Source organism: Trichechus manatus, unplaced genomic scaffold (genome assembly GCF_000243295.1).
Source record: "Trichechus manatus latirostris isolate Lorelei unplaced genomic scaffold, TriManLat1.0 scaffold00049, whole genome shotgun sequence".
NCBI classification, from domain to species: Eukaryota; Metazoa; Chordata; class Mammalia; order Sirenia; family Trichechidae; genus Trichechus; species Trichechus manatus.
Window position 1 is genome coordinate 15456143 of NW_004443985.1, and position 27102 is coordinate 15483244.

At 40.5% G+C, this 27102-nt stretch overlaps 1 protein-coding gene across 2 annotated transcripts in view; it reads left to right on the top strand.

The window, feature by feature from the left end:
• THRB (thyroid hormone receptor beta) overlaps positions 1-27102 on the top strand; it is a 422642-nt gene that overhangs the window by 343241 nt on the left and 52299 nt on the right. The window contains exon 5 of one of the 2 annotated variants that reach the window (XM_004377378.2): positions 924-1184. In XM_004377378.2, coding sequence (XP_004377435.1) covers positions 924-1184 — 261 coding nt within the window. Of the gene's footprint in view, positions 1-844; positions 1185-27102 lie in introns of those variants that run through there. The other variant, XM_023732259.1, reaches the window with a different exon arrangement.

The following is a 27102-nucleotide window of genomic DNA, read 5'->3' on the forward strand; positions in this document are numbered from 1 at the left end:
TGTATATATATATACGTATCAGCGTGCTCACTTTCACTGTACTTTATATGCATGTATAGTAAAGACCTTCAAGGAGGTAAAATTTACCAACAGGGAAGATTAGTGTGAGAAGCTTTTCATTATACTATTCCATTTTTTTCCCATTTTCTAAATGTCAGACCTCAAGTCTCTATAAATTAAATGGAAAAACAATACAATATACATAAATAATCCACTGTCTGATACCCCAACCAAAGAGATTTGGGGCTTATCATTCTATTATTAGGGCTCTAAATTTTCCCCACAACTAAAGTACTGTCTGCATTCCTTCTTCTGATCTCGTTGCCAGTTTGGGACTTCATTTACAAAACCATTTACAAAATTTCTCTTCATAAGATCCAGTCTTTCTCCCTTGACCATTAGGAGGACAGAGTTGTCGCTCTCGTCGTGGCCACGTGAGCATGTCCACTTAAGTAACAGGGTGCCCTTCAGGTCAGCCTGTGATAAAACCCAAGTCAGCCAAGGCTGGATCCTGGATGTTTTATGTCCTAAGCATCTGAAAACTGTTCACGGCCAGCGCTGACCCTCAAGACCTCAAATGGTCACCTAAGCAGTCACATAAATTGGTATAAATTTGCTCTCGGGCCATTGCTGTGGAATTGGGACTGGCGAAAGCACAGCCTTCCCGTGGAGGAGCTAACATCTTTCTAGGCACTAAAAATAAGGGGGGAATGTGTTGATTACTCTGACAGGCAATCCGACTGTGGTGGCTAAATGCCCAAGGCTGACAAATTCTGCATCTTATCACCGCCGTCAAGAAGAGGTGCATGTGAGTACTGTCAGCCCAAAAGAACTGAGAAACGACTTGCCTTCCAAAACTCTGCATCTCAACAAAATCTTGACAATGCCAACAGCTTGTCATCTCGTGTTTTCCAACCCTCCAGAAAATGGCCTGCCAGCCTGGGACCAACCGAAGCATTGTCCAGACCGAGAACACGACTGGAAGCTAGGAGGAATGTCTGAAGCTTGCCTACACAGGAAGAGCCATTCAGAGAGACGAAGCACGTTAAAAAATGAACAGTCATCTCCACATCTCATCCAGGCCACTTGGACTAGCTCAGTATTCCATCTGGACCATGACGAGGTGAACGATCAGAGTGTCTCAAGCGCCCAGACCTTCCAAACAGAAGAAAAGAAATGTAAAGGTAACCAGCTTTTTATTAGACCATAGCCAGTGGTTCAACAAGGAAAAAAAAAATCTTTGTAACTTGTACTCAGTGTCCATTTATTCCAATGTATAGGGTCCATGTGTTTTCCCCAACTATTCTAAGACTTCTTTATCCCCATATCTTCTTTGAAGTATAAATAAATAAGTGGGTTCAAAGGAAAGCAGTTAATTTCAGCTTCATTTTGTGTTGGGGTGCTGGGGAAGAACACATTTGTATTTCTCTAATTAGCAGAAGGGTTGTTAGTTTGAGCTTTAATTCTATTTTGGTATCTGAGTAGAAATAGACATTGCTATAGCTAGATAACTACGTATTTCCTGAGGAGTTGGGGGGTGTGTGTGTGTGTGTGTGTGTGTGTGTGTGCATGTGTGCACACTTCTTTTCCCAATTGTGCCAGCAGATAATAGGATCTCAATGCTTACCTCTAATTTAAATAGACAATTCATACTCAAAAGAGAGGTTTTAAGTTGTTTTCTTTTACTCATTAAATCCTTGTGTCATCATCCTGAAAGGAGAGATTATGGTGTTAGGAGGTTGTCACCTCATTAAAAAAAAAAGTTAAACTGGCCTACGTTCCTGATTGCATTAGATTTAACTGGTCATCACCTCAGGTCGCCTCCACCCAACAGATGTCTCTGTGCTGATCGCTTTATTGTCTTAGGGCTCCCCAAAATCTTTGCTTCTTAAACCAATTTGTGTTTTCAGATGTCCATGTTCTTGTCACTTCCCAATTTCCATGTTCATTCTTTTCCAATTTAGCATTTAGAAAAACACAAAAGGTCTTTTTGGTTTTTCTTTAAGAATTTTGACTCACAAAAAAAAAAAAAAAGAAGTTTGACCCATGATAGATTTTGAAATTGTGTATTTGAAAATCTGGCAATCATATATAAAGATACATTAATGAAAGTTTGTAAAGACCCCTGTATATGAGCCATGAAGGACTTTTGCAAACTGTCCTCACTTAAATAGAAATACATGATTGTATTTATCCCTCTTTCAAAAGAGCTGATCCTTTAGCTTTTCTAAAAACACTTCAAAAGCTCCTTGAAACTACCAATTGACCTGGGAAGTTGAGTGTGCAGATGCTTCAGGGGAAAATTGAATCATCCAAAAATAACAGTAAAATAGTGGTCTGAGCTCTGACTTGAGTGCAGTCAAAACTATACATGTTCCCTTTGGAAAGATTTGTGTTTAAGCTGTCTCTCATCTTTATTATTTAAGAAATTGAAAATGATATTTAGAAAAAGAGCAAAATAGAGTTTTGAGGAGTCAGGATGCGGGACAAGTGTGTGTGTATGTGTTTGAGATATACTTGTGATTTAGTCCTAACTTCTGTGAGCAGATTATATGTATCTTCAAATTTTGTGGGTTGACATCAAAACCAAGTCCTTGATTCCCAATGAAAATGCCAATAAGAAACTCTAGTGTCCTCATGGCCAAAGAACCTCATAAACTAAATTTGATTCATTCACAATGGGTACCTGAATTCATTCGGTCATGGGATCCATCTATGACTCTATCATTGACAAGAAGTCTCGGCCTTGGGTACCTAAAGTTCCCAACATTGCATATTTTTCAGTTTGTTGATGCACCTTAAGGGCAAGATGAAACAGTCTCTACTTGTATCCAGACCCTGAGTATAGTGAAGTGGTTAAGACCACAGATTTTAGTGTCAGACGTACTTGAGTTAGAATCCTAGCCCTGCCACTTTCTGTCCCTGAGCAAACTACCTTATAATATTGTTGATATAATTGAATAAGATAATGTATTTAGGCATTTAGTGTAGTACCTGACATATAGTACTCTCTAAATGACAGCAATCGTTATTTCTCTAATCATTATTATCAACTATGCATTATTAAATCACATAAATACCTTGGACTGCACTGTGCACCCAGTAAGGAAAGGCGTAAGAGAAGTATGACAGCTGAGTGTGGGGTAAGGCATGACAGTTCTGTTAGGTTAGAATTAGAAATCCATATTTCATTCATCCCTCTCTTTTGCTGAAAGGCAGAGAATTATTTAATGAGAAAATGTAATTAAATTATTAAAGTCCTTCCTCAAAATTCTAGTATTAAAAAGAAAACCAAAACCAAAAACCTAAACCCATTGCCATCATGTTGATTCCAACTCATGGCAACCCCATGTGTTACAGAGCAGAACCATGCTCCATAGGGTTTTCAATGGCTGTGATCTTTCGGAAGAAGATTGCCAGGCCTTTCTTCAGAGACTCCCCTGGATGGTTTAGAACCACCAACCTTTTGGTTGGTAGCCAAGCACTTAACCATTTGTGCCACCGTTGGTAAACTCTCCTGTGGTTCCCAGAGTAACCACCAGGGTCATCTTGACAAGGCCATAAGGCAATGCCTGGGTTCAGCACAAAATGCCACCCAGAAATCTATGTCATCATGGTCCAAGAACTTCATAACTAAATGTCATTCATTCATTTACTCATTCACAATGGGCACCCGAATTTAGTGGGGCACCAGTAAGGCCAGGGAAACAATGTGATTAATCGCTCTTTTCTTCCTGGAGTTGGCTACTTGTCCTCTGCTCTGCTTGTCCTCTGCATCTATATAATCACTGCAAGGAAAGTTCTATTTTTATGTCCATCCATGCTGGGCATTTATTTTCTGGCTGACTCTATCTAACCGCCAAACATGATTGATAACTTAGTCTTGGGCTACAATCCCATGTGTTCATTTCGCCAGTGTGTATTGAGTGCCTACTATATGCAGCACTCTCTGGGTGGCACAAATAAGTTCTTGGCTACTAATCGAAAGGTTGGAGGTCTGTGGACCAGCACCCTTCTGCAACCACACTGATGATGCAAGTACAGAAATCAAGAGTAAGCTTTTAGGGACAGATAAGGAGCCCTGGTGGCACAGTGGTTAAGCGCTCAGCTGCTAACCAAAAGGCTGGCGGTTCAAACTCACCAGCTGCTCCAAGGGAGAGAGATGTGGCAGTCTGCTTCCATAAAGATTACAGCCTTGGAAACCCTATGGGGCAGTTCTACTCTGTCCTGTAGTGTTGCTATGAGTCGGAATTGACTCAACAGCAGTGGGTTTGGTTTGGGGTTTTTAATTTGACGTTACCACTGACATCCAAAGGCATGGTCAGTGGGCTCATCTCACTAAACAGGTTATTGAGCAGTTGAGTCTCATCAGTGTGCCTGGTCAATCCTGTGTGGCCAGAGCTGCATCAAAGTCTTGCACAGTGAAACCATGGATTGGTTCATAATGGATTAGACATTTTTAAAAACCAGTCCATCACCTCAGTTAGTTTGAAAATCACTGATATACATTTTACACTTAAATGGTTTTTTTTTTCTTTAGGCTTCTTTTTTATTATATATCTGATGTCAGTTTTCGCTTTTCATTTTTGATCTGAATACTGCTTTTATTTTAACCTGCATATACCTGTACGCCTAAATACCACAAGCATTCTAAGGAAATGAATTGTTAACACACTTAACCGGAAGGAGTGCTATAGAGCCCTTATATTCTGCGGCAGAGCCCACAATTTAAATCGCCTCAAGTACCAGAGGCTCCTCCGCCCAGAAGAAAAGGATCCTTTCCCTTCCTCAACCCACCCCCACACTCATCCCTCCGGCTCCACGCTACACCTGCCTGGAGTTTTTGTCATAATTTGAACTAATTGCGAAGTCACAAGGATCACCTCCTACCCCCTCGCCCACCTTCTCCTTTCCCGGAGTCTGAGATAATGGATTCAGCGCTACTTAAGTGCAGCCCACCAACCAGCGTATACCAGCAGCGCCGGGAGCATGTGAGACATGCAGAATCTCAAATTCCGCCCCAAATCTATTCAGCTGGAAGCTCTGAAGATGGGCCCAGGAATCTGTGTTTTAACCAGCCTTCCTGATGATTTTTAAAACCTGATTCTGGGACAGGGGCTGAGAACATTCCTGAGCTCTCAGTACAGGAAAAGGTCTGACATCTAGTGGGCACTCAGGGAATGTGCATTTTTTTCCCCTTTGATTGCACCTGAGGAGCCCCCTGAGTCTCTCCATTCTCGACTGGGCCCTTCCTTAGGCCTGGCTTATCTTAATTGCCAACTGCATGGTCTACTTAATCATGCTGCCTAGTAACCCAACCCTCTGGGACTTGAGCCTTTCTGAGAATCTCACACTATTTGACTGGGCCTGATGCTCCCCTGCGTTCTTACAAGGTTTCTCCTCCTAAACAGCTCTCTGGGAACCACAGGATGGTCCCAGACAGATATCTGGACCCCTGGAACCGGATCTAGCCAGTCCTTCTGAACTCTGGAAGTCAGACTTCGATACTTTGATTAGTGGTGTCACTTGGAGGGTGCAGGGAGTGTGGACCGCACGGGGTGACACTGTCAGAGGGGGTGACAGCGTCAGAGGGGTTGACACCAAAATGACTGTCTATACAATTTTTGTGCAGTGTTTCAACAGAAATTTATTTTTTATAAAAATATCCCGTAGTTAGTTATAACAGCAAAAACATTTTCCATAAGCCCAGCTTACATGTATCAATATGCCTACAATGCTAAAGCTCTATGCTCATTTACTTTTTGGACTATCTAATGCACTCAGGTCAGAGCTGTCATTATCGCCCAATTACAATGACGCTTCAGATCACGTGGGTTTGTCTGCAGGGTCTATGTCCTGTTGTTTTCATTGCCACCCGTGTTTTCATAGTTGCTGATTTTGTCAAATTTTCTCATATTTCAGCTACAGTATTGTGGTAATTAGTATTTGTGAACCTATATAAATAACTTTTTTGAGAATGAAGTAGTAACCAAAGGAAAAGAAGGAGTGATATACCGGAATTATGATTTACAAGTCACATTAGCACAAAAAACATTACTAAGGATTCTGTATGGTCTGGTACAGGAGGTGGTCCATGGGAGGAGGGTGGCACCATGAGTTACCACCCTGGGTGACACCAACCATAGGGACACCATTGACTTCAGTGTTTGCCCTTGATGGACATGAAGGACCTTCCCACAATACTGAAACCCGATGGGAGAAACAAGGCAGGGACGGATCCCACCTCCCTGGTTGCATCAGAAAAGGGATAGCAGCAATCTAGGGCTCTCACTGAGATTTCTCTGCAAGTCTGCTCTATGTTAATTCTTAAGAACATTTAGTCTCGAATACTCAGGAAGACCAGAAAATAGTCAAAATAGTTTCATTAAGAAGTTACTGTTTTCTCTCTTATTATAAAAGCCCTATTGTTGTTAGGTGCCATCAAGTCAGTTCCAACTCATAGCGACCCTATGCACAACAGAACTAAACACTGCCTGGTCCTGCGCCATCTTCACAATCGTTGATATGTTTGAGTCCATTGTTGCAGCCACTGCGTCAATCCATCTCATTAAGGGTCTTCCTCTTTTTCGCTGACCTTCTGTTTTACCAAGCATGATGACCTTCTCCAGGGACTGGTCCCTCCGGATAATATGTCCAAAGGACGTGAGAAGAAGTCTCGCCATCCTTGCCTCTAAGGAGCCTTCTGGTTGCACTTCTTCCAAGCCCTAAGTGGTCATAATAGAAAAAATGAATAATAATAATAGAATAAAAAATGAATAATAGAAAAAAATGAAAATTTCCCTGAAGTTCAACAAAAATAATTTTTAAAAATCATTTGTAATTCCATCTCTCAAGGACAAGCACTGTTAAAATTTTTATTATATTTCAGTCTTTTTTCTGTGCGTATATATATAGTTTTTACAAACTTGGGATCATATTAGGCATATCATTTTTAACCAGCTTTTAATGCTTAACAATATATCATGAACATTTTCCCATGTCATTAAATATTATTCTAAAACCTGACTTTATTGGCCATAGATTATTCTTGCTTATAGATGTGCCATAATTTATTAAACCAGTCCCCAAGATTCAGACAAGTTGAAGTAATTTTTAAAACGATATCTTATGTCAGCAAAGGGGCAGACTATTGACTCATGCTTTTTATAAGGAGAAAAATTAATCACATCAATGATGACCATTTTAAATGATATACAGTTCTCATTTACCAAAATCACTAAGTGTTCTAAACACGAGGAGACGTACAGCCAAGTCGTTGTACGCATTGTAATCCTTCAAATCAGACATTCACATTTGCAGCGGGTGATCACTATCTTTGCCTTAAGTAAAATACAAGAACGCCTTCAGGTGAGTAAGTATTGTAGAAGGTGGAGGATTAAAAAGCTTGATCTCTTCAACCAGTATTATCATCTGCTCCATCCAGTTCTGCTCTCCACTCTGCTCCTACTCACCATACATCAGGGTCTACAGTCCCAGCATCGAGCCACCAGTGTGAGTCATAGTCCTCAAGGGCACTCTGGGAGCCTTAGCAATCAGCATGAGTATAAGTGCTCGCTATCAGCTTCTGGCATATGTAAGAGAACTGTGTGATTTGATACTTCAAAGGCAAGGAAGAGCGCTCCATAACTAGACCAGGGCAGGTGGAAGTAAAAAGGCAAGAAGGCAAAGAAAAGCCATCAGCTGGAGTGGAGGAGAGGGAAAAAATTGGAAACAGTGCGATGTCAGAGGAAGGTGGTTGTTGTTAGTTGCCATCAAGTTGATTCCAACTCATGGTGACCCCACATGTGTGAAGCTGTGCTCCATAGACTCTTCAAGGCTGTGACCTTTCAGAAGTAGATCGCAAGGCCTGTCTTCCAAGGCATCCCTGGGAAGGTTCGAACCACTGATGTTCAGATAGTTGGCAAGAGCTTAAATGTTAGCGCCACCCAGGAAGGCAAGCATCAGAAATTCAACGCTCTGTTCCACCCAGCTTCAGCTTTCAATGAGACGCAAATTGGAGCAGTGTATGAACCACGGCCTTTCCAAGGCCAACTGGACCGCAACGGGCTTGGTTTTGTTTTTGTTTGATCATATTGTAAAGAGCCTTGGGTGGTGCAAATGGTTAATGCTCTCGGTTGCTAATTGAAAGGTTAGCAGTTGGAGTCCACCCAGAGGCACCTCAGAAGAAAAGCATGGTGATCTACTTCCCAAAATTCAGCCTTTGAAAACCCTGTGGTGCAGTTCTGCTCTGACACATGTGGGATTGCCACGAGTCGGAATCAACTTGACAGCAACTCGTAGATCATAGTGTAAAATGCAGATATGCTTTGCCCCAGCAGTCCCTTTTATAATACATACTTTGACCCATAAAACCACTCATAAAAGGGCACAAAGATGTGTGCCCAAAAGTATGTTTTGTATCTTTGCTTTTGTTACTGAAAAATTGGAAGCAATCTAAATGTCTGTCTATAGGGGAATAGTCACATAAAGTTCGCTATGAGTCAGAATCGACACGATGGCAACGGGTTTTTTTTAAAGCAGCCCCTAGAAAAATGAAAAAAAACAGATTTTTAAACAGGGGTGGTTTTAGGAATGAAAGCAAGAATGCATTAAGTCGATCTGTAATTTTAAAAGTCTATATAGTTGTGCGTAGAAAAAATTTCCAAATTTGCATAGACATTGCAAAACAATTTCCCAGATACATATCAACCTCTTAAGGGTAGATACCTTAAAAAGGAGAGGGTGGAATAGAGGAGGATGCTTTATTGAATGGATATACAATTGCGTTCAGAATGTTTGACAAGAATGCATTAATGAATAACTGGTGTGTTTTTTTTTTTAATGTGAAGATCGTGTGCTTTGCAGTCACACAGGCTTAGGTTGATTTCTTGCTCTTTTATTCACCAGCTCAGGGCAAATTTTTTACCTCTCTGACCCTCGGTCCATTTGATTTTAAGTGGGGTAATAATTGTCAGTGGAGGCTTATGTGTTGCTATGATGCTGAGCAGGTTTCAGCAGAGCTTCCGGATAAAACAGACTAGGAAGAAAAGCGTGGTGATCTACTTCTGAAAACTCAGCCAGTGAAAACCCAATGCATCACAATGGTCCAATCCTGTTGTGCATGGGGTCACCTTGAGTTGGGGGCCAATCTGATGGCAGCTGACAACAGCAAATAATGTCCAGCTTCCAGGTTTCTAGTAAAATGAAAGATAATGCGTGTAAAGCACCTAACATAGTGCCCAGTACTTTAAAAAAAAAAAAAAAACCAAACCCTTTGCCATCGAGTCAATTCCAACTCATAGCGACTCTTGGACACAGTAGAAATGTTCCCATAGGGTTTCCAAGGAGCACCTGGTGGATTTGAACTGGCAACCTTTTGGTTGGCAGCTAAATGCTTAACCACTGTGCCACAAGGGCCCCAGCACTTAGTAAATACTAAATAAATTATAACTGTCCTTTGAATATAAGAAATCACTTAGCCTGTGGCCCCTCCTCCAGTTTTTTCCACCCTTTCTGACCTTGAAATACATTGAAGAACTATATAAAGAAGAATGAAGAAAAGCAAAACAAAACATCGTGTATATAGCTATAGTAGAGGCATATACAATTGAAGGAAGAGACCACAGCAACAACTAAGTTATTTTTTTTTTCCAAACTCTTTAAAAATTTTAAAAAGAAAGCAAGAAAAATAAGAAATAGCTGAACTGGAATTCACACTCAGGAAGTCTGTCTCCAGAGTCAGAGCTGTTCATCATTAAACGCAGCTATGACCTTAAAGGCAACAAAATGCCAGACACCCAAAGAGAGGAGCCTGGAGCCCCAGAGGAAACACTGGTTCTCAGATGAAACCACAGGGCAGTCAGACCTGCGGGGTGAGAGTAGTGGAATGTAACACGTACCTAGTCTCAGGTCAAAATCTAGTGCCGCCGCTTACCAGCCATTGCCCCTTGGGCAAGTCACTTAGCCTGCCTGAGCCTCAGTTTCCTCATCTGTAAAATGGGGACCCTATCTCACAGGATTTTGGAAAGAAACAAGCTCTTACACCATCTTATGGGACACAGTAAGTGCTCCATAAATGGAAGCTATTATTCTAATAAGGAAGTTTGGAAAGGCTCTATGAGAACCCACCCCCCAAAAAACCCCACTGCCATCGAGTCAATTCCGACTCATAGAGACCCCCAAAGGGTTTCCCAGGCTGCAAGTCTTTATGGAAGCAGACTGTTACATCTTTCTTCCGCAGAGCCCCTGGTGGTTTCGATCCGCTGACCTTTCAGTTAGCCGTCGAGGGCTTTAACCACTGCATACCGGAGCTCATCTCTGAGAAGCAGATTGTATATCAGGGTGTAAAATGCCTATGTGAGAATAACCATTTAGTCGTTATTGACAGGATTGAAGTTTCTAAAGCCAGGTATGTTATGGATGCAATGGGCACAGACCTCATCACCAAATCCCTTGATGTTTCCGACGGGTAGTTTTCATACAAAATCTGGTACGAAGTGGATAGTTTATTGGCCTTGCATTGAAGTTGAAGAGGTATTGTTGGGCTGATGAGCCTTACAAAGACATTCTAGGTAACTGCTGGAATTCGAAGTCTTTCCCTTCCTCAGGACATCTCCCCTAGGTTACCCTGAATGGTGTAACTCCATCATTGCCCTTTCTCTGTGGTCGTTCAAAATGGAAACTTCCTGGCTTATCAAATCGCTAACATCTCCAAGCGGATGAATTGGATCAGAGTCCTTTCTCCCTTGACATGGCCCAATACAGGCAATGGAAGGAATGGGAATGGAAGGAGGTCATGAAAGGGGAATGCATAAAAGAGAGAGAAAATAAGGAGCAGGACTGCCACATACCACTGTGCAGTTTGCCAGATTGTGCACTGTGCAACAGGAGTGGCATTCATTCACCTAGTTAAGAGGGATGCAGTGCTCTGAAGACAAACATCACCTACCTCACTGCTTGCCAAGGACTGACCCTGAACACAGGATGAAACTACAAAGAACTTCATGTCAAATTTAAATAAGTACATGATGGCGTGTTGATCATGGGCTATCAAGATACTCTAAGAATTCTCAGGTTACATACCTGGCCTAGGGTGTCAAATCTTAGGGACAATGCCAACATATAGTAGGCATATAGGAAGTGTTTAGAACAGAAGACCATGGTTGGGGTCTTGTCTCTGATATTTACCAGCTACTTAACCTTGGATGGAGCCCTGGTGCCTCAGTGGTTAAGAGCTCAAGCTGTTAACCAAAAGGTCTGCCAGTTCAAATTCACCAGTCACTCCTTGAAACCCTATGGGACAGTTCTACTTTGAGTCAGAGTTGACTCAATGGCAACCAGTTTGATTTTGGTTTTTTAACCTTGGATATATCACTTAATCTCTCCAACAAAGAATGTAATCAGAGATGAATTGACCACAAAGAAACCAAGGACATGAATCTACAGTCCATTTTAAAGTTGGTGTTAGCTGCCATTGAGTAGGCTCCAACTCATGGCCACCCCATGCACAACAGAACAAAACGCTGCCCGGTCCTACTCCTTCACTATGATGAGCTGTGGATCAGACAGTTGTGATCCACAGGGTTTTTATTGACTAATTTTCAGAAGTAGATCACCAGGACTTTCTTCCTAGTCTGTGTTAGTCTGGAAGCTCCCCTGAGACCTGTTCAGCATCATCATAGCAACACACCAGCCTCCACTGGCAGATAGATGGCTGCATATGCAATGCATTGGTGGAAAATCGAACCTGGGTTTTCTCTGCCGAAGGCGAGAATTCTACCACTGAATTACCAATGCCCTCACCCATTTTAAAGTAGCCCTTCAATATGATAACCATATTTCCAAATTAAAAATTGGAACAACTTCTCTCAAAGTTAAGTGTGCCCTACACCTCCAAACCAAGGAACCAAATCCGAAGAGGTGTTTGGTTATACATGTTTTCATGGAACATCCCAGTTAATTGGCCTAAAAACGTGTTTGGTGCCTCTGTTCTACCTCCTAGTTCTTTGCATAGTGCCTGGGGTCTTAAAAGCTCGCAAGCAGCCCTCCAAGGCACAACAGTTGGTCTCTATTTACCTGGAGCGACAGAGTAAGAAAGAAAGTAAGGAACAGGAGGAGGATATGGAAGGTGTGGCTAATCGCCTCCATGAACACTGCCTCCTTTGCCATGAGACCAGAACCGGATGGTGCTTGGCTACCATTACTGGACATTTTTGATAAACGATTCTATAGAGGAATCCTGATCAAAAGGCAGAAAATGCAGAATAGAATTTCAAGTTCTCATGGGCTCCAGACTTTCTGGAGTGATGGAGACTGGATGAACCCCTGAAACAGTTGCCCTGAGATAATCTCTAAACCTTAAACAAAAAATATCTCCTGAAGTTTTCTTAAAACCAAAGATAGTTTAGCTTAACTAGTAAAAAATGTCTGCCTTGAGCATTATGCTCTTTTAAAAAATATCTGTACAGGATCAAATTGACGACAGCAGCTCAAAAGATTAGATAGGAACCTTAGGGGGCAGTGGATTTATGTTAAACAGAGATGAGCAACTCAGACAAGGAGGGTGAGAATGGTTGCACAACTCAAAGAATGTAATCAGTGTCACTGAACTGTACATGTAGAAACTGTTGAATTGGTGTGTGTTTTGCTATGTTTATTCTCAACAACAACAACAAAATAAATACAATTTAAAAAATAAATAAATCTAAAAATTTTTCTTAAAGAAGTGTGCCTTTATGAGGAAAATACATTAAATTAAACTGGCCTCCAAAACCTGAGCTATATTCGCCATAAATACACACTATCTTCTCCAGGATAAACTGGAAAATCAGTTGCCTTACACCATCTCTTTTAGTGTCCTTACTTCTTCTCTTCAGGAAACCTTATCCAGGGAACATAGGAGCCTTCAGGCTGTCCAGATCTCCATTCTCAGTTCCCCAGGAAGTCTAGATTTCTTGCCTCTTCAGTTTGTGAAAACATACTCAGGCTCCATAATAAACTTATTTCCCTAAAGTTGTTAGTGACCGGTATTGGCTTATCTCTTTACCTCTCCAGAGCAGGGAGGCTTTGGGATGTGAGTACCCTGAAGATGCAAAGGAGTCCCTGGGTGTCACAAACGGTTAAGCATTCAGCTACTAACCGAAACGTTGGTGGTTCAGATGCACCCAGAGGTACCTTGGAAGACAGGCCTGGTAATCTGCTTCAGAAAGGTCACAGCCTTGAAAACTCTATGGAGTATAGTTCTGCTCTACACACATGGGGTCACCATGAGTTGAACTGGCTCAACAGCAACTGGTTTGGTTTGGTAGCCAATAATAATGACATTGAAGATAAAGTAAGCAAGTTTATTAGGGATTTGTTTTGCCTGTACTATGATCTGCATCAGGGTTGTATCCTTTCACCATTCTTTTGCAATCTGTATGCTGAGCAAATAATCTGAGAAGCTGGACTGTATGAAGAAGAACACTGCGTCAGGATCGGAGGAAGACTCATTAACAATCTGTGATATGCAGGTGACACAACCTTGGTTGCTGAAAGCCAAGAGGACTTGAAGGACTTACTGATGAAGATCAAAGACTACTGCCTTCAGTATGGATTACACCTCAACATAAAGAAAACAAAATCCTCATGACTGGACCAAGAAGCAATATCATGATACATGGAGAAAAGACTGAAGTTGTCAAAGATTTCATTTTACTTGGACCCACAATCAACCCCCATGGAAGCAGCAGTCAAGAAATCAAACGACGTATTGCATTGGACAAATCTGCTGCAAAAGACCTCTTTAAAGTGTTAAAAAGCAAGTGTGTCACTTTGAGGACTAAGGTGCACCTGACCCAAGCCAAGGTGTTTTCAGTCTCCTCTTATGCATTCAAAAGCTGGACAAAGAATAAGGAAGACCGAGGAAGAATTGATGCCTTTGAATTATCATGTTGGCGAAGAATATTGAATATACCGTGGACTGCTAGAAGAATGAACAAATCTGTCTTGGAAGAAGTACAGCCAGAATGCTCCTTAGAAGCAAGGATGGTGAGGCTTCATTTCACATACTTTGGACATGTTGTCAGGAGGGACCAGTCCCTGGAGAAGGACATTATGCTTGGTAAAATAGAAGGTCAGCAAAAAAGAGGAAGCCCCTCAATGAGATGGATTGACACAGTGCCTGCAACGATGGGATCAGACATAGCAATGATTATGGGGACAGTACAGAACCAAGCAGTGTTTTGTTCTGTTGTACATAGGGTTGTTATGAGTCGGAACAAATTCCATGGCACCAAACAACAACATGACCTGTTTTGACACGGGGCTGTTGTCTCTCTCCAGTTATTCTATTCTGTGGCTAATTCTAACGATGAGTTGTATTTATAGATAAGTTCAGTTCAGTTACTAAAAACAGAAGCCAACTCAAATAGTAAGCAGATTTTCAATAAAACAACAAGTCAAATCAAAAAGCCTTTGATTCATCCAAGAAGTATGTCACATTTCGTAATTTTCTTCTCTTTTCATGATGAGAGTCAGAACTGTACCATGGACATTTTCCATGGGATTGATCTGAACCAGAATTATCATCTTGGGTGAACCTCTAACCTATGACATTTGTCAGTATTGGCTTATACAAGGGACTTGCCTTTATTAAACTTTACTCCCTCTTAAAAGATAGAACGGTACTGAAAATATGACTGTTTAACTCAATTATCTGTATTATGAAGTCACTCGGCATTTGAGTTAGAATATTGTGCGTGGGTTGACAGGTTATTAGTCTAGATGGCAGTATTCAGTGAGTGGAAGATTTTACCCTAACTACCCAGAGTTATCCCTTAATATGAAGCTATAAAAGTCATAACATTGAAAGCCAAACCATAGAAATAATGAAAAGATACTTATATACGTCTTTGTTTGCCTAGCTCTGCAAAGAGCTTACTGTAATAAGCCTAAGATATAAAACTAAAGGTCAAAACTGTGTACTTAAAAGAAGCTCCTGCCCTTTCGGGAAAAAAATAATACATGTTAATTTTTACAGCCATTTCAGTTGAATGGGTTTCCAAGGAAACAAGTATCTGCACTGCGTTCGTCCCACTTAATATTTATGAACAGACACAGGGAATAGTGCGTTCTTGTTATCCATCCCTTCTTACACATGATATGCTCATTCATAACTTTCCTTTGAAGTGATCATCATATATTTGAGTCTTCTATCTGCCCTTAGATGTATGCCCATTCTATGATTTTTTTAAAGGCGGTGGTTAAGAGCTCGGCTGCTAACCAAAATGTCGGCAGTTCGAATCCACCAGCCACTCCTTGGAAACCCTATGAGGCAGTTCTACTCTCTTATAGGGTCACTGTGAGTTGGAATCAACTCGATGGCAACAAGTTTGGTTTGGTTTTGCTTTTTGCAATACCAAGAATGTAAGCCTGGTGACAACCACCAAAAAAATAAGGAAATTATTTAACTCAGCATAACACACTTTTCTTGGATAAATTGAAGTCTATTTGATTTTACTTATTGTTTTACTACAGATATGCTTACTATTTGAGTTGATTTCTGTTTTTAAGAGTTGAACTGGAAAACCAAAATTGGTAGACCACCAAGTTCTCAAGTTTGGGTGAGGTATAAGTTTTCTCAGAAGATCTGCTAAAGCAGACTTTTAAATTCCTTTCATGGTTTTTTTTTTTTTTGAAGTAATTTCAGATTTACCAAAAGGTTGCAAGAGTAATTCAGAGAACTCCCATATACTCTTTACTTGGATTCACCGATTGTTAATATTTTACCATGTTTGCTTTCTCTTTCTACGTGTGAGTACTGTGTGTCTGTGTATATACATATTATTGTTATTATTCAGAACCGTTTGAGAGTAAGTTGTAGACATTATACCCCTTTAACTCTAAATACTTCAGCTTTTGCTAAAAATCAAGGAAATTCTCTTAGAAAATCATTGTACCATTATCCAAATCAAGATATTTAACATTAATGCATGCTATTATCTAATCTACAGACTATTTAAATTTCACTAATTGTCCTTTATAACAACTTTTTTTCTGCTCCAGGATCCAGGCCAAGATTATGCATTTCATTTTCGTATCTCTTTAGTCTCCTTTAACCTGGAACAATTTCACAGCCTTTCTTGGTCGTCCATAGCATTGACATTTTTGAAGGATGTAGGCCAATTATTGTGTAGACTGTCCCTCAGTTTTGAGTTTGACCCATGTTTCCTCATGATGAAATTCAGATTATGTGTTTTAGGCATAAATAATAAACTAATAATGTTGTATCACATCATATTTGTCCCTATAAAAAGTTTTAATTTAAGTATGCTGTTCAAAAAATAATTACCGACTCTTCTAGACTATCTACATCTTCCTGTGAGAGGCCTCTATCTTTATTAATGAGCTTGTTTCATTATCTCACTGGGTTGGAAGAAAGTATATTTTCTAAAAGTCCTCTTATTAAGCACCCATTCAATGCTCTAAGTATGAATGTCTCAAGAGTAGAAGTTATTTGTATCTCTGTCACGTGTGACATTTTCAAGGTTGGCATGACAGGATGATGCTTACCTGGGGGATACCGTTCTCTGTAGTAGGGATGGGAAGCAGATGCTCCACAGACTGAAGACATCTCTGAGGATAACATATAGACCTGTCACTTTATTCTCTTCTCATTTACTTGAGCATTGTTTTTCTTCCACAATCCAATTCTATTAAATTATACAACAGCTAAGATCGGGGCCATATCTTAAAGTTAATCTTGATAGTTACCTGCATATCTTTCTAGAATATTTTGACATTTGAAATAAAATGAAGAATTTCAGTTCAGCATTTCCAGATTTGCTTCTCAGGGTACCAACAAAAATTATTTCCCAAATCTATTCTACTCATCCTTCAAGGCTCGGTTCAAATATCACTTCCTCTGGAATTCTTTCTCTATCCCCCATCCAAATGAACCATTCCTTTCTTTATGTGGTCATAAAATTTTATTAAAGAACTTTCCGTGCTCTGCCTGATGTCATTGTGCCTTCTGAACATGCCTGTTTGATTCACCGGAGATTGTGGGTGGATCTTGATTTATACCAAAAATGTCTTTATTTGAGCGTATTTGATGTGCCCAATACTGTATTGTGTGCTGAAAATAAAAAGTTAAATGAGACGTAGCACCTCCTCCTGCACAGGATTTTCAGACAGACATGTTGGAAGAGCTTGGAGTCTAGACGTGGTGAAATGAGCAGCAACTCTGTTGATGACCAAACAACAATGAAAATTCTATCCGCCGGCATTTGTCTTAGAGAAGGATAATGAAGAGTTTACCTACATTGTTTGAGAAATAATAATTTCATTTACTCCATGTTCATTTAACCCTTACAGTATTAAGTGTATAGGACACTATCTTCCCCTTATTGGTATGTCTTCTTAGTTGGGTTGCAAATTTTGGAGTTAGATCAACGTCTTCCTCTTATCATGTATCCTTCATTGGACCTGGGAAAATAACATGCATAGAATTGATACATAAATGGTGCGAACTTTTAATTTTTTATGATAATCAGTCTTAATTAGCTCAAGCTATTTATATTCCCACATCTATATTTGTAAAGCTTCACTGAAGTATCATTTGCATACCATAAAATATCCCTGTTTTAAGTGTACAGTTCAGCCGTTATATATTTACTGAGTTGTGCAACCATCACCACAATCTTATTTTAGAACATTGCCATCACCCCAAAAAGGAGCTTTTTGAGCCAGTTTGCAATGACTTCCCATTCCTGTATCCAGCCCTAGGCAACCACTTTCTACTTCCTGTCTCTGTTGATTTGCCTTTTCTGGACATTTCACAAAAATGGTATCATATAATATGTGGTCTTTTACGACTAGTACATTTCACTTAGCATATTGTTTTTGAGGTTCATCCATGTTGTAGCATGTATTAGTACTTTGTTTGAACTTTTTACCTTTGATTATTCTTCATAACAATTTCCACTTTAAGTGTAGGAGTGGAACCTTTTGTGAACAAATTGTACGTCTTTTGAGAACTGTATCAATTGCGGCAGAATCTACTATTTGCAGTAGTTGTTCTCAAAGGTGAAAAAGCAAAGTAAATGAAGATGACTTATTCGCTCATTCATTATTCCTATATTAGGGAAATTTGTTTTAAAATTAATCCTTGATATGTTTTTCTGGCATTTAAAAAAAGTATACTATAGCTGTTAAATACCAAAACCATTCCACTCAGCCAACCACCCGCCTTTTCAAATCAAGTCCATCAGTGTGAATTACAATAAAATAATAACCTTAACACATTAAACTAAGGGGAAGTGTATTTACTTGTTATACCAAAAGCCCACTGCCGTTGAGTCAGTTCTGACTCATAGTGACCCTATGGCGACCCTATAAGACAGAGTAGAACTGCCCCGTAGGGTTTCCAAGGAGTGGTGGGTGGATTTGAACTGCCAGCCTTTTGATTAGCAGCTGAGCTCTTAACCACTGTGCAAACAGGGCTCCTCTATTTGTTATAAGTTATTAAATTTTAAAAATACAAAGAAGAAGTGGTTATGTGATATTCACGCAAATTATAAATGATATTTATTCATAATATAAAATATTGAAGAGCATGTTTTTTTTCCTAGAGATAATGGGAAACAAAATATATTGAACAAAATAAATACATGAAGTGGCATTAAATTAAGCACCTCTTTGGAAAAACAAATAGGTTATCACACTGATCTTAGCATTTGTGCTGAAGAATTAGTCACCCAGAAGTTTCAAAGCATTAAAATAACTATCTCGTTAGAGAAGCAGTGTGTTGAAGTGAGACAAGTGAGTTCTAGAATAGGAATTCAAGGGCATGAGTTGTGATGCTAACTTCTTCCTGTAGTCACTGTTGTGATGTGAGAAAATTAGCACCTCAGTTTTCACACTGTAAAATGAATGGAAATACTTTCCCCACCAGTCTTGTTCAGTTATGAAGATATTGTGCAGTAGACCTCATCATCATTATTTAGCCAGTGGCTCAGTGGTTTAGCGCTCAGCTGCTAACCGAAAGGCTGGTGGGTCAAACTCACCCAGCAGCTCCACGGGAGAAAAGACCTAACGACCTGCTCTCGTAAAGATTGCAGCCTAGAAAACCCTATGGGGCAGGTCTACTCTGTCACATTGGGTCACTATGAGTCAAAAATCAACTTGATGGCACCTAACAACACCAACAACTAATTAAAGTTACACACACAAAAAAGGAATTTTATTGTACATTTTGTAGTCTGTAATGCCCAAGCCACAGCAGGCTATATTAGAGTCATTAAAGGTTTGCTTTTTGAATCAAATGTTCATTCATGAACAAGAGTAGACATTCCATTCTTGGCTTAGAAGAGACAAGAACTCAGTGAGGTTAACACTGGTCTGAAATATGTTTCAAAAGCCTCACTTTTCTTTCAATCCACAGCATTAAGAATGCTATTCGGTATTCTCTTTTGTGTATGTACATTTTTTTTTTTGGTCTGGATCCTGAGCTCTTTTTTTAATGCTAACTCATCCTTTCAAAGCGTGAGGGGACTTCATGATTTGCCTTTGGCCTTGGAAGTATCATTCAGAATAAAACCCTTAATCTTCATCCTTGGAACCTCTTATATGCAATACACTGTGCTAGAACTCCAGCCATTCACCAACACTCTTCCATTCATTGGAAATACTATGGAAGGGAGGCCTTGAAACAGCACCAAGTGTACCCAGGAATTTCAGGCCCTACAATCCATTACTTGAAAACTTACATGGAACAAATGTTGACTTGAGGCTGAAATCAGACTACATATTATTTCTCAATATGCAAGAGAGAATTTCATGGACGAAATATTCAGCAAGGATGGGTAATAATATTTTGAGTGCATAAATTCCCTTGTCTGAGATGGTTAAGTTTGTGGACCCCTCAAGGAGGACAATTGACAAATCATGAAGAACCACTGCGCATCAAGTCACCCTAGCCCTACAATATGCCAGGCCCCAGTGTGAGCTATAAATGGCATAATAAAATGGATAATGGTGATGGTGATGGTTGAACAACATAATAAACATAATTAATGTCATTGAATTGTACACGTGAAGAATGTTGAAATGCCATATGTTTTGTTGTATATTTACCACAAAAAAAAAAAAATGACATAAGGGCAACTAAATGGCTATAAAACCAGCCATTGAAAACCTTATGGAGCATAGTTCAATTCCGACACACATGGGGTTGCCATGAGTCAGAATCAACTCAGTGGCAACTGGTTAACTGGTAACTGGTAATTAGGCCTAAAAAGTTTCAGATCAAGGACCCAGCAAATAACCTGCCAGGGTCAGGAGGCTGAAAGGAGCTGTGAAAATCCAGGGTTCAAGGTGGCAGGCTGCAAGGCTGGAAAATTTGAGAGACCGGCTTATGGGACAACTTGAGCCTTCTCTAAAGCAGTGGTTCTCAAACTATAGCCAGCCCCTAGAGTTTCTGATCCAGTTGGAATGGGGTTGGGCTCAAGAATGTGCATTTCTGAGAAGTTCCAGGTAATGCTAATTCTGCTATTCGAAGGACCACACTTGAGAACCACTGACCTAAGGATTTTGGAGTCTATTCAGTAATCTTTGTGGAATGACAAAGGTTTTTTCTTTAACCCATTCATTCTATAAATTGACATTTTTCACCTATTGAAAGACCATCAGAACTGGGCTTGTAGTATCTTTTGCATAAACATGCTAGAGCACCCCTCCCACCTTAATGAAATAAAACATACAACCTCCAAACCTTAGACCTGGACAGAGAGTTATCCAGGTTGAGGTGGCCACCAGAACTGCCTTGATGAAAGCTTCCTTCCCCTTGGAAATCTCTCAATTCAATTATTGCAGCTGCTTCCACTAGCCTGGGCCCCAAGAGTATCCTGTTCCCACTTGAATGTTCTCATTCTGTAGCACTAGACCATAATCCATTTCCTTTATGCTAGTAAAACACATTGCCACTTTTTCAAGCACATTTTAGTAAAAGTAAATTCTGCTTGGTGATGATGTGAACAAAAGTCTCCCCTTGGTACCCTTTTGAAAGCCAGAACTATCAAAAAGCTTTTACTAAATACTAAAGGAGAAAAAAATTAGAAACAAATCCAGAGACTACAAGATGTTTTAAAAGAGGAGAGCCTTGAACGTAGAGGTTTACATTCTTACCAGAACACACTCAGCCCCAGAGCCAGAGGCCCTGGTCTTGTTCTTCCTTGTGCACTTCCATGTGTCCAGCCTGCTTCTTCCAGAGGAAGAGACTGTCCAGTCTTCTGACCAGTAGCTTTCCTTCTTGGTGAAGACCAAACAAAAGACATTCCCTCTCAACAGCTTCCCAGGCTCCTCTTCTCTGTTCTTAGCATGTCATCTGGAATTACACCATTTTCCAGGTGATATATCCTGGCAAAGGGCCTTGTTGTTGTTAGGTGCCATCAAGTTGGTTCCGACTCGTAGCGAACCCACGTACAACAGAACGAAACACTGCCCAGTCCTGCACCATCTTCACAATCATTGTTATGCTTGAGCTCATTGTTGCAGCCACTATGTCAATCCATCTTGTTGAGGGTCTTCCTCTTTTTCACTGACCCTCTACTGTACCAAGCATGATGTGCTTCTCCAGGGACTGATCCCTCCTAATAACATGTCCAAAGTGTGTGAGACATAGTCTTGCCATCCTTGCTTCTAAGGAGCGTTCTGGTCGGACTTCTTCCAAGACAGATTTGTTCATTCTTTTGGCAGTCCATGGTACATTCAATATTCTTCACCAATACCACAATTCAAAGGTGTGAATTCTTCTTCAGTCTTCCTTATTCATCATCCAGCTTTCACATGCATATGAGATGATTGAAAACACCATGGCTTGGGTCAGGCACACCTTGGTCTTCAAGGTGACATCTTTGCAAAGGGGCATAGCTGCAGCATATATTCAGCAGAGCACAGTACTGTGTTTCTCAAAGTCTGTTTCATGGAACATTTGTAACAGATGTTACAAGATACACAGGGTTCTATGATCAAACCTGTTTGTGAAATGCTGAGTTGTACAAAGACTTACAGAGTTCAACAGTCTTCTTGTGTGAATCTCCAAGAGCAGTATATGTAATGTTATTTCCCAAACTCTTGACCATAGAACCTCTTTTTATTTTTTTTTTCAAAGCATCTCTCGGGACAAGTATTATTGGACCACTTTGGGAACACCATCTGAATATTAACCAGTGGCCATTGTGTTCATTTAATAAGAATTGCACAATTGCAGCCACAGAGGGGAGGGTGATTTGTGCCCATTAACACACCTAGGACTGAGGAAGTGGAAGGTTTTAAAATGGTTAGAGTTTGGCATGATCCTGGCAACCCAAGGTTTTATTTAAAATTTGGCAGAAGTCCTGAGAGAGTCAGTGCCAGGGCCTGGGACAAATCCCCTTAATCGCCTCCCTCTATGGCAATTTTGTAAGCCTAAAACACTAGGGCCAATTGGGAAACTAAAGGCCCAGCCTGGAACAGGAAGACTGAGACAGTCAAAGCAGAAGTGGGTTCTGGTCTCACTCCTACCACCAACTATGTGACAATTAAAAATCACTTTATCTCTCTAAGACTCAGTTTCCCAGTTTCCTCATAAATAAAATAAAATACACATGGAATATACAGCTCAGAAGTTCCAGCTGTAATATCCTAGGATCCCGGAGGGAGCCTAAGAGAGGTCTCAACCAAAAACCAAACCTGTTGCCATCGAGTTGATTCCAACTCATAGCAGCCCTATAGAATAGGGTAGAACTGCCCCATAGGGTTTCCAAGGAGCGGCTGGTGGATTCGAACTGCTGACATTTTGGTTAGCAGCCAAGCTCTGAATCACTGCACCATCAGGCCTCCATCACCATAAATTCCCCGTATGTGTTTGGGAAGAAGTGAGTGGGGAGGGCTACTTCAAGGTAGAGTATTCTCAAAGTACGAGGCACTTGCCCCTGCTCACATCTCTGGAATCAGACTAATTTCAAGTCTTTTTGAAAAAGCAATGAGTCAGAAGATTATAGATGTTAAAAGACCAGGAGAGCGTGCTCAGAGTTATTCCGCCATCCCTTCGCTGTTGTTGTTGTTAGGTGTTGTTGAGTCCCTTTAGTTTCCCAAAATATATACTATAGAACATTCACGTATTCTTTGAGCACTCACATGGTGAGATCTGGACCCCCACACCTTTACATTTATAAAGTAATCTGTCTTTCATTTAAGGAAATGGGCAGGAGATATTTTGACTCTTTTTATAGCTTCTCTTGGAACAGAGATGATTGGCAGGGATGATACCCATTCATAATTCCATAACCTCAATTGAGGTAGGTTTTTTAAGCTGATCTATCTCTGTTCTTCAGTAGCAAACATATAAAAGAGTAAATTGGCTCAATTTTAGACCGATAGATGTTTCACAAGAACTTTGCAAGCCTTAGCTATTCCATTTATTGCAATATATAAAATTCTATCTTTTTTTAAAAAAATGCACACAGGTCTTGGTGCAACTTACTTGAGACAATAGTCAATAGTTATAATTTTTTCCATCTTTTTTTCTCAGAGAGGCAACCATCATTGTATAAGTCATGAGTGTCAGGCACCTTCAGGCTTAAAATGGAATCAAGGGACTCCTGAAACCCAGAAAAAGTGACATGTAAGTTAAGTTCTGAAGGATGAGAAGGGCCCTGCCTTGTGAAGAGCTGAGGGTATGGGCATTTCAGACAGAGAGAAGAACATGTGCCATGTCCAGGCAAGAGGTTGGGGTATTCAGAAACAACAAGGACACCCTTTTGACTGGAGTGAAGTGTAAGAGAAGAAGGTGAAGTTTGACATGAGGTAGGGAAGGGCCAGCTTGTCATAGAGTTTGTGTTTTATTCTAAATGCAGTGAAGCCACTGAAGGTTTTAAGCAGGGTAGTGATGTGATCTGAATTGCATTTTTAAAGCATCACTCTTTGACTGCTTTATCAAGAAAGAATTAAAGTGGACCAAGACCAATTAGGAGGCCATTTGGGGAGTTCAGGTAAGAGATTGATGGCAGTTTGGGCTCGAGTGATAGCAGAGATAGAGAGAAGTGGTTGGATTAAATATGTATTTTGGAGAAAGAACCAACAAAGTTGCTAATGGACTGACATAGGTAGTGAGGAAAAGAGAGGAGTTAAGGAGGGCTCCAAGGTTTTGGCTTATGCCCCCAGGTGGATGGTGGTACTGAGATAGAAGACTGTGGGAGGAACAGATTTCAGATAGAATTGAGTTGAAGATGGCTACTGCTTATGCAAATGAAGATGTCAAGTCACCAGTTGGATGTAAGATTCTGGTTTCAGAGGACACAGCTGGGATAGAGATATACATTTGGATGTCATCATCATAATTGTCGCTGAAAACCTTAAGAAAGGATGAGATCTCCTAGAACAAGGGTTGGAAAGCTTTTTCTGTATCATGCGAGATAGTAGAATATTTTCAGCAGGCCATAAGATCTCTGTCACAACTAATCAACTCTTCTGGTGTAGCACAAAAGCAGCCAAGGACAATGGGTAAACAAATAAATGTGACTGCATTCCAATAAAACTTTATTTACAAAAACAGGTGGTGGGCCACATCTGACTCATAGACCTCAGTTTGCTGACCCCTAACCTAGAGAGAAAATGTAGACTGGAAAAAGAAAGTAGGCCAAGAGAGGCTCTAAGGCATTTCAATAATTATTGTTATATATACATAATTATCTTCCTGTCAGTCATTGTTATAAGTGTTTTACTTATTATATTAATTCATCTCATCTTCACAACAACCTATGAGGTAGGTAGTGTTAAATCTATCTATTTTACCAATGAGAAAACTGTGACCTAAATAAGAAGTTTATTTCTCTCTCTTGAGAAAAGAAGTCCAGAAGTTGGCAGTCAGGGCTAGTTGGCAGCTTAGAAGTTCTGTGGATTTCCAGACACTTCTAGACACCCAGACTCCTTTCAGCTCATTTTGCCGCCATCCCTGGTGTATGGCCCTCATCCTCACGGACCAAGAAAAAAGGAGACAAAGCAAATGGCATGTACTGGTTGAATTTTAAGTTGTCCTTTAAGTTTCCTAGAAACTGCCTGATAGCACTTCTTCCATCTCATTGGCCAGAAGTTAGTCATACAGACAGGTCTGGGTACAAGGGGACTGGGAGAAACAGTTTTTTTCAGGGGCCATGTACCCAAGTAAAATTTAGAGGTTCTATTACTAAAGAGGAGCCCTGGTGGCACAGTGGTTAAGAGTTCTGTTGCTATAACTGTCTTAGTTATCTAGTGCTGCTATAATAGAAATACCACAAGTGGATGGCTTTAACAAAGAGAAATTTATTTTCTCTCAGTCTAGTAGGCTACAAGTCTGAATTCAGGACATGGGCTCCAGGGGAAGGCTTTCTCTCTGTGTTGGCTCTGGAGGAAGGTCCTTGTGATGCATCAGTCTTGCCTTGGTCTGGGAGCATCTCAGCACAGGAACCTCAGGTCCAAAGGACACGCTCTTCTCCTGGCTCTGCTTTCTTGGTGGTATGAGGTCCCCATGTCCCTTTGCTCACTTCTCTCTTTTATATCTCAAAAGAGACTGGCTTAGGACACTATCTAAGCTTGTGGATCTCATCAATATAACTGCCACTAATCCATCTTATTACACCATAGTGATAAGATTTACAACACATAGGGAAATCACATCAGAGGACAAAATGGTAGACAATCACACAATACTGGGAATTATGACCTAGCCAAGTTGACAGATATTTTTGGGAGACACAGTTCAATCCATGACACTAACCAAAACGGTTGGCAGTTGGAATCCACCGGGAGCTCCTGGGAAACCCTATGGGGGAGTTCTACTCTGTCCTGTAGGGTTGCTATGAGTCAGAATTGACTCAACAGCAATGGGCTTATTACTAAAGAAGAAGTCAACAATCATTAGAGTAGAAGCTGGAAGTCTGTGGCCAGTCACCTTAACGTTTATCAAATATCTTTCTTCACGTGCCTTTTGCAAGAATAGTTGATAACACTCCCCCTAAGACATTTCTGAGGAGCCCTGGTGGTGAAGTGGTTAAGCTCTCAGCTGCTAACCAAAAGGTCAGTGGTCCAAACCACCAGCTGCTCCACGGGAGAAAGATGTGGCAGTCTGCTTCTGTAAAGATTACAGCCTTGGAAATCCTATGGGGGCAGTTCTCCTCTGTCCTGTAGGGGCATATGAGTCGGAATCAACTCAACAGCAGTGGGTTTGGTTTGGAATAAGAATTATTAAAGCCCTCCTGAGTGTTTTTAAGGCAGTTTGATGCACTATGGGTCAGATAACACTTAAGCTTCTCTTTAAGTAACTAAATTAGAGCAATCAATCAGGGAAGTAAGAAAACTCTACTGAAGGTTCACCTCATTCTGTGACATGTAATATGTTTAAATTGCTGTATTGACTTTGCAAAGAAACATGTAAGATCAATCACAGGTGACAGGATGTGATTGCTTCTATCAGGTGTGAGGGGACATATTTCAATATTCCAATGTGAGTGTTCAACTCCATTTTCAGTTAACGGTAATGAAAGTCTCATGCATTTATTACAAATAAACAATATTTCCCAGGTCCCTGCGTGGTGCAAATGGTTTACACTCAGCTACTAACCTAAAGACTGGCGATTCAAACTCACCCAGCAACAACACAGAAGAAAGGCCTGGTGATCTGCTTCCATAAGGTTGTTCCATAAAGATTGTTATGTGCCATTAAGTCAATTCTAACTCTCAGCAACCCTGTATGACAGGGTAGAACTGCCCCATAGGATTTCCTAGGCTGTAATCTTTATGGAGGAACCCTGGTGGCACAGTGGTTAAGTGCTTGGCTGCTAACCAAAAGGTCAGTGGTTCAAAACCATCAGCCACTCCACAAGAGAAAGATGTGGCAGTCTACTTTTGTAAAGATTAACCAAAAGGTTGGCAGTTCGAATCCACTAGGCGTTCCTTGGAAACTCTATAGGGCAATTCTATTCTATCCTATAGGGTCGCTATGAGTCGGAATCGACATGATGGCAATGGGTTTTGTTTTATTTTTCTTGGTTTAATCCTTACGGTATTAAACTTTGCCAGGCGTTTTCACCTATGGAGTGGTTGATG